Source organism: Chenopodium quinoa, unplaced genomic scaffold, assembly GCF_001683475.1.
Source record: "Chenopodium quinoa cultivar QQ74 unplaced genomic scaffold, ASM168347v1, whole genome shotgun sequence".
NCBI lineage: Eukaryota > Viridiplantae > Streptophyta > Magnoliopsida > Caryophyllales > Amaranthaceae > Chenopodium > Chenopodium quinoa.
Genome location: NW_018743669.1, coordinates 1,618,495 through 1,630,378, shown reverse-complemented (window position 1 = coordinate 1,630,378; position 11,884 = coordinate 1,618,495). Strand labels below are relative to the sequence as shown.

Sequence of the window (11,884 nt, the reverse complement as noted above, 5' to 3'; positions counted from 1 at the left end):
TCCTAATACACCACAAGGTCCAAAAAAGTGTAAAGTCCTAATCTAAGGAGGAGAATCCCTACGATAAAAGATGTGAAACGCTAAACATCGCCCGCAATTTACCATATAAAGCCCACAAATATGTTATGATTTGACCATTATGCCCTTTTGCTAAAATTGAAATAATCTCGGTGTAAAAAATGTGGAGCCGTACTGGCTCGCCGGGGGAGACCGGATGGCAGGCCGGAGATGCGGGGGACGCCGGAGGTACGTCGTCGTCGACGGAAAACGAGGTAAGTCACCGTTAAAATTCACGGTTTACCGTCGGAGTGGCTCTGGCGCCTAGGGTGGACGCCCAAACCGTAGCCTGGACGTCCAAGCCGGACGCCAGAACCACCAGAGTGGCGTCCAGGCTAGACGCCCAGACCACCAGAGTGGCGTCCAGCCCAGACGCCCAGACCACCAGACTGGCGTCCTGGGCAGACGCCACTCCACTGGGTGAGGCGGCCCTGCCAGGCGCCAGTCTAGTGGCTGTGGCAGCCCTGGCAGACGCCACCTTTAATAATTATTTTTTATTTTTTCCTTTTTGATTTTGTTGTTGTTTTTTATTTAATTTTTTTGTGAAAAAAAAAATCGAAAATGATTTTTTAAAAAAATTCGAAATGGGTTTTTTGTAAATTAAATTTGAAAATTCGAAATAGGTTTTTTTTAAAATTAAATTTGAAATTCGAAATGGTATATTTTTAAATTTAGTTTGAAAATTCGAATTGGGTTTTTATAAAAATTAAGTTTGATTATATATAATTATGTTTTTTTTTGTGTTAATTATGTGGAAATATAGAAATTAAATGTATTATCCGTTAAATGTATTTATTGTAATATATAATTGATGCAGGAATATGGTGGAGACGGAAATGATTACAGTGGGATATTTGGACATGATGGTCCATTCGAAGAAGCTCAACAGGCGATTGATTGGGCAAAACAGGTTGCAATTGCAGCTGGATTTTGCTTGGTAGTAGCAACTCATAAATCTCAATGGGATGGTAGAATGGATCGCATTTTGAGATGTGACCGTTATCGCAAAAGAGAAGAAAGAGATTTTCGTACAGCCACTCGGTTTGACACAAAGCGGAAAGGTTGTGGGTGTGAGTTCAGAGTAAAGGTTCGACAACTACGGAGTCGTGACGGTTGGGAAGTGATAGGTTACTCTAAATGGGGGTATCACAACCATGAGATGATAGTATATGAAGAGGGTCATCGACAACTGAGCGGCTTAAGTCCTGCTGCGAAACTAGTTGTGAAAGAAATGAGTGATGCTCAAGTGAAGCCTGCTAAAATATTAGCATCTGTGTTAGAGAAATTTCCAGAAGACCATCCAAACCGAAGACACATCTACAACGTCAGACAGCAGCTCAGGTTTGAACGGTCAGAGGGAAGGAACCCTATACAGCAGCTGCTACACCAGGCACAATCACGTGGTTACCTGTTCTGGTTTGATTCTGATGAAGATACAGCGGAGGTGACTCATCTTTTCCTTGTGCATCCTGATTGTGCTGATATGATCAAGTCTTGGCCATTTGTGATTTTGATCGACTCAACGTACAAGACAAACAAGTACAAGTTCCCTCTGGTTGAGATGGTTGGGATGGCTCCAACGAACCAGAACTTTCTGATTGGTCATGCAATCATCAGGGATGAGACGGCTCCAAGTTATTATTGGGTTTTGGAGAAGCTGAGAAACTACATCGGGCCTAATGTTCATCCAGCAGCCATCGTCAGCGACTGTGAGGGAGGTCTCTTTGCCCCCATAGCAGAGCTGTTTCCCGAATCGAACCACTTATTGTGCACATGGCACATCAACAACTGCGTGAAAGTGAAAGCCTACAACCTTTTCAAGAAGAATTTGGAAATGGCAGAGAGATTGGTGAATGGTAAGTGGCGGAAGATCCTACAGGCTACCACAGAGGAAGCGTATGAGCGAGCATTGGCTAACTTCAGGGATTCGTACCAGTGGTGTCCGGCACTGGTGGACTATGTGATGCATCAATGGGTCCCTCACAGGGAAAAGTTTGTCAAATATTGGACAAACCAGGTACTTCATTTTGGGAACACTACAACATGTAGAGTTGAGAGCGCTCATAGAGCTACCAAGGACTGGATTGATTCATCGACCGCTGCTTTGGATACACTGTTCGCTAGACTGAACAAGTCAATTGAAACTCAGAAGAACGACATCAGGAACTCTCTAGAGGACTCCAGACGACGACATGGTACGATGTATAGCCATTTTATATTTAAGATTCTCCATGGTCGTGTGTCGCACTACTGCTTGGGGTTGATTCTCACTGAGCTGAACAGGGTGAGGGACTTGGCTGACGAAGTGTATACTCGGTGTGGGTGTACTATTTCAGTAACTCATGGATTACCTTGCGCATGCACCATTCATCGCGTTATTACAGAAGAAAGGGCGTCGTTACATGTTGATCAGGTCCATTCATTCTGGAGGACGCTTGTTATTGGTGAGCATGCAGACAATCAAACGGCCGACCGTGAACAGGAAGAGTTGGAGCAGTTCCGTTCGATGTACGACCGAGTGTCCTCCAGCCATCCTTCTATTATTCGTGACGCTACTCATGTGCTTCATGACATGTTCCACCCGTCTAACTTAGATTATGAGGAACCCGAAGGAGTTGACTGTCCTCGAGGTTGACAACGGCGGAACAGGAGTGCGTTTGAGTATATCCGTGGTCTTGGTCGTGGTCGTTCTCGTGGTCGGACATCGTCATCTAGTCGTGACTGATGTTTTTCAAATGGGCGAAGACAACTACGGTTTGGTGCGTGAGTTGATGTACAGCGAAATTGCCTCTAACCGAAATGTTTATCGTCATGTGTACCAGGATGACTTGGATGGCGCTCTCCGGCGTATCCGGTGGGGAGGTGGACCTTGCGGCGAAAATCATTATTTTGACGCGCCCCTAGATCTGTTTGCCGTTGCAAACATTTACAAATGCGCAGTCATGCATTTCGGCCTGGGAGTGCATAGTCAAGCTTATTATCCTTGTACCACGGTTCTCCCTTGGCGGTCGCGTGAGACTGTCACCACACCGGTCAGAGAGCTAGCTATTGCGTTTCTTGGGTCGTCATACAGACATTTCATCCGACTAGACATGTCAACCGATTTTCCGGTGCCACCGATTATACCTCGGTGGTACAACATTCGCACAGCGAGCGTAGAGGGTTGGGATGCGCTATATAATGACCGGATCCACGAATGGAACACCCTAGCTGCATTTTAGTTTTTCATGTTTACATTCTTTATTTGTAATCTTATTTGTACGTTGCTCTTTTAATGAGAACATTAATATTTTATATTGTATTGCTTACTGCATTCTATATGTTGCATGGGTAAGTTGCGCGGATCCACGAACGGTTATATCAAAATTTAAAAACAGCACTGATAATATGTTTAAGTTGGAAGCTAAAAGAACAATCTAAAATGTTACAATTTTACAACATAATGTCCAACATAATGCTCTATAAATAAAATACAATAACCATCAGTAATCCCTCCTCGACGACGACTACCACTGTGCAAGGGTCTGTTCCAGACTATCAACAACAGCTCTCCCTGTTGCACTCATGCTGTCCTTCTCAAGAGAGAGTTTCTGAACGTCTTGCATTATCTTTCCCATCCACTGCATACAACAAAAAACAGAAGATGAAATACAATAACAACAAATAAAACTTAATTAAAAGACAACGATAAATATAATAAAAGACATACCGCTTCCGTGGCAGTAGGCGGTGGCACATAATCATCATCGCTGTGGTCGAGATCAGCGATCAACCTCGGGTGCGAATACCGGTTGAACCATTCCATGTAGTAATGGTCACACATGGGAGTAACCCCAGACGGCGGCCGCTGCAACTCCGCTGTCCATAAGCGGGCCAGATACAGTGGACGCAGATGATGTGCCAGATCTACTAACAAACCTACCACCCCTACCCTTACGCACCTCCACCATATGCGTCTCGTACATGTCATCAACCCTCTGACTGAATGGACCGTAATCATCATACGGTCCACTGCCATCGTCCACATCCTCATCCTCATCTGCGCCCTCCTCCTGCTCCTCCTCCTGGTCACCCTCCTCAGCATCATCATCGTCATCGTCATCCTCATCCCGACGGTGGATCCGTTCTCTACGAACTGAGGGCGAAATACCACGGGATCTGACATGTCTATGCCCCGACCTCTCCACTGAATAACTTCTACTAAGAAGTTCTATATTCTTCCCCCACCATGACGACCCTACACAAAATTTTAAAATATATAAACATACAAAAATTTATACGATAAATAATCATCATCGCAAATCAAATAAACTAAAAACATACAAATAATTGTAAACAAAATATAAACGTAGAAAAAATACAACGAAATTGAAAAAATTTATAAAAATAAACAACAAAATATAAAAACAATTTAAAATTATATTAAAAAAAAAAAAAGAAAAATTAAAAACAATTTTTTAAAAAAATTAAAAAAAAAATAAAAAAAAAAAAAATAATTGGGGGGGGGGGCGCCTTGGCTGGACGCCCAGCCGGCGGTGGTGGCGCCAGATGCAGACGCCGCTACCAGTTGGCTGGCGCCTGGGCTGGACGCCACAGCCACGGCTGCGGCGCCTAGAATAAACGCCACAACCGTGGCTGTGGCGTCCAGCCCAGGCGCCAGCCAACTGGTGGCGGCGTCTGCATCTGGCGCCACCACCGCTGCCTGGGCGTCCAGCCAGGGCGCCCCACCGCGTTCACGGCGGTTTCCCCCCCCTTTTTTTTTTTTTAAACAAAATATACCTTTCCTCCTTGGGACATCCTTCCCTCCGCCGCCGCCGCCACTTCCTTGCCTTGCCGCCTCGACATTGCCGTTATTTTGAATTTTTTTTTTTAGAGAGGTTGAAAGAAGATGAGCAATGAGAGTGTGAGTGATGAGAGTGTGAGTGATGAGAGTGTAAGTGTTTTTTTTAAGGTCAAGAACAATTTTGGGAAACCAAGTGAATTTTGTGGGCTTTATGTAGTAATTTGTGGGCGATGTTTAACAAATCCCTAAAAGATTAGTTCAAAGTCTTGGAACGATAGAACGCGGTCATGAGACTCATGACTCGTGAATTCGAAAAAACAAGTTAAGTCCCTCATATTTTCCAGAAAAATCATCAAATCAATCTGACTATTCGTCTTCCAATTTGTCCCCAAAGTAAACCCTAACTTCATCTTCTCTCTCTCCTCAAAACTCCCAAATTAATCCCCAAATTCTCCATGAATTTCGCGAATTAGCGTCAACTTTCTTTCCTCATTTAGATTCTTCAGCCATGTCGGAAGCTTCAACGGCGGTGATTTCTCCGACGAGCTCGCGAGTGGTGACGGAAACCGTAAATGGGTCTCACAAGTTCGTGATCCAAGGCTATTCATTGGCGAAAGGTATGGGAGTTGGGAAACACATTGCGAGCGATAATTTCAGCGTTGGAGGGTATCAATGGGCGATTTACTTCTACCCAGATGGCAAAAATCCTGAAGATAATTCAGCTTATGTCTCCGTCTTCATCGCTTTAGCGAGCGAGGGTACCGATGTCAGGGCTTTGTTTGAGCTCACTCTTGTTGATCAAGGTGATCAACCCAAGCATAAGGTTCATAGTCATTTTGATCGTTCTTTGGAGAGTGGCCCTTATACTTTGAAGTATAGGGGTAGTATGTGGTATGTCTTCTTGGTTTATGCTGTTAATTTTCTTCATTGGATGTTTGATTGATTGTTTTTGTTTTGAATTGATTGTTGTTTTGTTTATGGGTTTCATTGATTGATTGTTGCTAATTTTGGGTCATTGGGAAAGAAGGGTGGATTTGGTAGCTGAATTTTGGATTTCGAGTTGAAATCACTTACTTGTTCCGGGAATTGTTGATATCTGAAACTGAATTTTGTGCGATATTGTGGATAATATGAGTCTTGGATCACTTTCGGGGCGAATGAGGGAGGGAACATCATTTTGAGTTTGTATGTTCGTGGAAGGGATTATCTAGGGTTATAGAGCGCCCTTTTATTTGGTGATATTGTAATATACTGGGTTTGTTTTCCCCTAGTTAGTTGTGATGTTATGTTTTGTTGTAATTTGGGCTTGGTAGTTTATTGTTCTTGAATTGGAGATTCGGAGTCATTTCTTGCTGGATTGTACACTTAGCTATTTGAAGGGAAAGAGGACAGTATTGTGAATGCACTCGACTTGATCTAGGTGTTAGACAAGAGTAACACCTTTTGCTAGAGGAAAAGACGGAGAAATTGAGAATAGCTCAGGAAATAATTAAAATACATTATCGTCCAATAATTTCTCGAGTTTTATAGGATTTTAGGAGAAGATAAATAAGGGAATTTGTTGCAAATTCTATTGCAAAGTGTGTGGTTCTTCTGAGCGTGTCAATTCAAATCTATTGTATTCTTTGAGACTATACATTTCTGTCAGATTTTGACCTTTGACATGTTCAAGGTCTTCTGAATTAACTTGATCGGATACATGTCATAGCTGATACATGTGCCAGGTTTTCAGGAAGCTTTTCAGTAATTTAAATTGCTCTTTCATAGGTTGCATACTCTGTGCTTGTTGCTATGCATATTTGTTATTTATGATTCTTTGAAGAGTGTCATGGGAATTATTTTTTATACTACGGTGTGCATTAGTGGATGTACCTCTGCTTGTTTTTTTCATCAGATTTTCATGATGGGTTTAGCTGTTTAGGACTGAGCCATGAAACAAAGATGGCAGTCTTGGATAAAAGGGGTGAGGGGGAGGGGGGGGTGGGGAGGATGTGTTGAATTGCAATCAAGTGGTCAAGTTGGGGAGCGAGGACTTGTATATGACAAGAAGACCCTTACTTACTGATAACATTTGTAATAAATATCTTTTATATTACTTGGCTGTTAAAAACTTAAAAGTGTCATAAAATAAAAGGTCTACATAAATAGAATATTTGTGGAGGGTAAGTACTACTGTTTACTTTCTTTTTTTCCTTTTAATTAACCAATTCTTTCTCCCTCCTCCGTGTGCGTGTAATATGCACATCCTTCGTTTTATAAGTGAGATTCCCTGGTGTCTATGGGTATGTGACAATATTGTTACCTTTAAACCAAGGAAGGTTAGCAACTTCAAGCGATTATTTCATTTTTACTGGGCTCAGTCATTCCACTTGGAACAGCCACTATGAAATTAAGTTAGTATAAGCAAAGACAGATGTAACTAAAGTGAATCATCCTCGCCTTTATCTTGTTGTGTACCTCTATTTCAAATCCTCTCATGTATGCTTATTATGATCTGCACGACTGCACCATATAATATCTACTAATTTTTACTCTGAATTGAGAAGATTTTTTTTTTAATTAATTCTCTAAGTCAGCTTTCCCATATTTACCTCTATTGGCTTTATTGAGAGGGCACTGATTGCAGGACACCCATTTCCTTAACGCAACAACAATTCTAATGATCTTTTACTATTTCCACTGAACATTGGTGCTCCCCTGTTCTAATAAGACCTACTGCTTCTCCCCTTTAATTTATAAAAAATTAATACAAAAAGTATTGTGGTTTTTAAATTTTGGCTAGCATTTGGTTGTTTTCCGGGGAATTTAGCTGGCAATCTACCTAAGGAATTTGCTTAGACATTGAAAATCATGGCTGTCTAGTTTCTAGTAGCATGATAGACTGAATATTTCTTGACCTAGTAACATACATACTTACTCCATTTCAAAATAATTGCAATTATTATTTTTTTTTATTATTTATTTATTTATTTATTTATTTTTTGGGTTTGCACTATTCTTATGCTAACTTTGATCACGTATTTTTTGCTATATTATTGAAAGTATATGTTATAAACTAAAATGTTGTTATATTAGTTTCATTGTATGTTGTGCATTGGTAAGTGTAATTGTCAAAGTGCTGCAGTTGCAGTCTTTTTTTTTTTTTTCTTCTTTCTTTTTTTGTTTTTTGTTTTTGTTGAAGGAAATATATAGTAATCTTTTGGGATGTGTCGTATCCTCAACCCTTAGTTTGGTGATCAGGTAGCAAGGGTGCTAGGTCATTTCATGTGGCTCATAGCTGATTTTATCTAATCCAAGTGGTAGGGTCATACAGAGATGAATACAGAGATTTCTGGTGGGAGAGGGGGTAGAATATGAAGGGAAGCATATAGGAATTACATCACTGAGATGGATACAGAGATTTGTGGTGGGGGAGGGAGTGGAACATGAAGGGAAACATATAGGAATTACATCACTGACAGATAGATGCTAACGTGCTTCCTGTGAACGGAGAGGTGCTTTGGAGTTTGGACTTTGGACTTTGGAGTTAATGGAAGTGTTAGGAAATAGGAACCCAGTCAGCTATCACTAATCTCACCTTTTGGAGAGTATTCCTGTTTCTAGTTAATTTGTTTAGCTATCAATATATTCTCCCCATTGGGTTCTATGCTATGCTGATATAGTATGTTTTGTTCCTTCTGTTGTTTCTGTATGTACTATACTACTATTACTGATCCTTTTTGTTTCTATCTCAATCACTGTGGTTGGTCATGAGTTTTGAGATTTCTGATTTATCTCTCTGGTGTAACTGCTTTCTTTACGTGTTTGTGTGTGTGTGTGTGTGTGTGTGTGTGTGTGTGTTTTTTTTTGAAGAAGCTTGATGTATTTCTTAATCCTTATGGTTGTTCATCTATACATGCAGGGGATATAAGCGCTTCTTCAAGAGGAGTGTGCTTGAGACATCGACGTACCTTAAGGATGACTGTCTGAAAATCAATTGTACTGTTGGTGTTGTAGTGTCATCAGTAGAATGTCCTAGATTGCACCCAATTCGTGTTCCTGAGTCTGACATGGGAGTGCATTTTGGCATGTTACTAGAGAACGTAGAAGGTTCAGATATTATCTTTGATGTGGCTGGAGAGAAATTTCATGCACATAAATTGGTCTTGGCTGCTCGGTCACCTGTATTTCGTTCTGAATTTTTGGACAAGTTAGAGGAAGGAAAAGAAGAGATTACTGTGACCGACGTGGAGCCTAAAGTATTCAAGGTGATGTGTTTTCTAATGGCTTCAAACCTTTTTGTCTGCCATCTAAATTTCTATATGCTGTATGCCTTCTACTTAGAATGCATTTTTATCTACCGGTGGAATATTCTTTTTTAAGTTCTTTGTCTTGCTCCAATATCCTTAATCTTAACTTGCAGTAAAGAAACCAAGGAAAATGGATTTGATGGCTTTTTTATTTTCAAATAGACGTGCACATTAACAATTTGTGAACATTATTTTCAGGCTATGTTGCACTTTATATACAGAGATGCTCTAGTGGAAGAGGCGGACCTTGCTTCACTAAGTTCCTCTTGTGAGTCCCATATAGCTGATTTGTTAATAGGTAAGTTGTTGGCGGCAGCAGACAAATATGGACTGGGAAGGCTCAGACAGTTGTGTGAATCTTCCTTGTGCAAGGGTATATCTGTCAATACTGTTGGTGAGATTCTAGCATTGGCTGATTGTCACAATGCCTCCGAATTGAAGGCTGTCTGTTTAAGATTTGCGGCTGAAAACCTTGCAGGTTATGTTCTGTTCTATGTTTCTCTGGCATTTTTTTTCCCTCAATGTGTGTGTGTGTGTGTTTGTTGGGAACTCGGGATAGGTTGTGGGTTGGCTTATATCAAGTATTTATTATTTTCATTTGTTTTAGAGAGTTTGAGTTATTTTTCATATTGTTGGTTATGGTATTTGCAAATTATCTGCAGTTTAGTCGATTTTCATTTACTTGTATTTGGTTTATTGCAATCTCTGTGAATGTGCTGAGCTATTTGTTTGGACTTTTTCTGATGTTTTTTTTCCTTTGGTTCTTCTATGCAGCTGTTATGCGCTCTGATGGCTTTGAGTATCTTAGAGAACACTGTCCCTCTTTGCAATCAGAGCTTCTAAAGACAGTTGCTGGTTGTGAGGATGATTGCAGTAGCGCAGGTGGAAAGTCCCGGAGTGTGTGGGCCCAACTCTCTGATGGTGGTGATACTAATGATAGAAGGGTTAGGCCAAGGACTTGATTTTTTGCTTATTGTATGTACCAGTGCTTCCCGCAATGAAGTACACATCAGAGGTAAGGGCAGTCGGGCACAACTGACACCTTCATTGGCTTCATTGTTGGGCTGGTGTAACTGTTGTGACGTGTGCTAACCTGTGTACAAGTGGTTTAGCCTTTGAGTTGTTAATCGAAGCTTAGGGTGCTGTTGGCACCAGTGTGTGACTGGTATGAGCGTCTGCAAAATGTTAATGCAGAATGTCTATGTAAATGACCTCATTTTTCCTTGAAATTGCAATATTTGTCCAATATCTAAAGTTACCGTTATTGTCTGTTCTTGTCACTCTCTTTTGGCCCTTCTCCCTCCTCCTTAGTAGTCCTTACATACACATCACCCTTGTTTCTCTGTATCATATCAGAATTCTGGGGAAGATGCAGTTATTCGGTTGCTTTCAGCATAACATATGATTTACAATGTAGTTTGCCCCCATGTCAAGATATAATTTTAGACTTTTAGGTGAAGTTTGAAGAATGCGGCTTTTGTTATTAATACAAAGTATAGTAATGCAATTTGATTAGTAAATAGTTCAGTTCAAGGTAGTTTAATTGACGAGGTAAGTGGATCCTTCTCAAATCAAATAAGAAAGGGATAAACTAAATTGTACTCGTTATTAACGAAATGGGAAAGTAGAAAAGCAAGGAGATACTCCCTCCATTTTAAATACTTGCTCAATTTCTCCATGTGCGGAGTTTTAGGAGAAATTAGAGAAAATAATAGAATATGAAGGTAGTGGGGTTGGTGGAAGAATTAAAAAATGTAAAAGGCAAAAGCAGTGGAGAGAATTCGAGGAGAGTGAATACATGTTGGGTCCTCTAGGTGAGAGAAATAAATTAAATATTGTAAGAGCAATAAATATTTAAAAACGGAGGGAGTAGTATATTACCGATTTTGGAGTATTAAATTGTTGTACTCTTTATAGAATATGAAGTTTGCCACAACATTTTGGCTTATTAGAATTTTGCAATGGAACATTATTGGTTAAAAAGAAGAAAACAAGGAAAGTATTTCAACAACTTTATTTATTTATTTTATTTATTTATTTTTTTTGTCCTGAATTTAGATACCAAATTGTTGTTGGTATTTCCGTTTAAAAAAAATAATAAAATAAAAAGGAAAATTTGTGAGGAAGGTCCTTTTAAGTGGTCGACCTTGTGAGAAAGACCCTTTTATAAAAAAAAAAGGTGGCATAAAAGGTCCTTATATCATGTTTGGGTTGTGAGGAGGGTCTTTTGACCATTTTTCAGCGTTGACTTTTTTATTTCCGGACAAAAAAAACCACGTGGAAAGCACGTGACTTATCAAGTTCCCTTTTTTCCCTATTTTCTCTCATTGTGGGAAGGATTAGCCTTGAATTACTTTGAATAGCCTTCAATTTTAATTTACGGGATTACAATTGAAGTTTTGGTGTTAATTGTTTTCACAAATTAGGGTTTAATAGGGGGAAAACGAGGGAAAAGAGGAGGGAGAAAAAAGAGAACTTAGATGTGACTTTTTTGTCCGGAAAATAAAAAAGTCAACGCCGAAAAATGGTCAAAGGACCCTTCTCACAACCCAAACATGATATAAGGACCTTTTGTGTCATTTTTTTTTATAAAAGGGCCTTTCTTACAAGGTCGACCACTTAAAAGAACTTTCCTCGCAAAATTTCCAAATAAAAATTGTTGTTGGTATTTTTTTCTTGATACAAATGAAGCAACCTCTCTAATAAGTTTCATATTTGAATATGGTAAATTCGATAAAGCTCTCTCCTTTTTAAA

General features: G+C 40.0%; 1 protein-coding gene across 1 annotated transcript; it reads left to right on the top strand.

The window, feature by feature from the left end:
• Positions 1 to 5,066: 5,066 nt before the first annotated feature.
• Positions 5,067 to 10,408, top strand: LOC110683517 (BTB/POZ and MATH domain-containing protein 4-like). Its single transcript, XM_021859908.1, has 4 exons — positions 5,067 to 5,731; positions 8,742 to 9,087; positions 9,328 to 9,607; positions 9,904 to 10,408. The coding sequence occupies exons 1-4, from the start codon at positions 5,349 to 5,351 to the stop codon at positions 10,089 to 10,091; spliced, it is 1,197 nt and encodes a 398-aa protein (XP_021715600.1). The 5' UTR covers positions 5,067 to 5,348; the 3' UTR covers positions 10,092 to 10,408.
• The last annotated feature ends 1,476 nt before the right edge of the window (positions 10,409 to 11,884 follow it).

Coding starts and splice junctions, on each gene's coding strand:
- LOC110683517 (XM_021859908.1), top strand. CDS start 5,349: ATGTCGGAAGCTTCAACGGCGGTGATTTCTCCGACGAGCTCGCGAGTG. Junction 9,088..9,327: donor TGGAGCCTAAAGTATTCAAG/GTGATGTGTTTT, acceptor CATTATTTTCAG/GCTATGTTGCACTTTATATA. Junction 9,608..9,903: donor TGCGGCTGAAAACCTTGCAG/GTTATGTTCTGT, acceptor TCTTCTATGCAG/CTGTTATGCGCTCTGATGGC.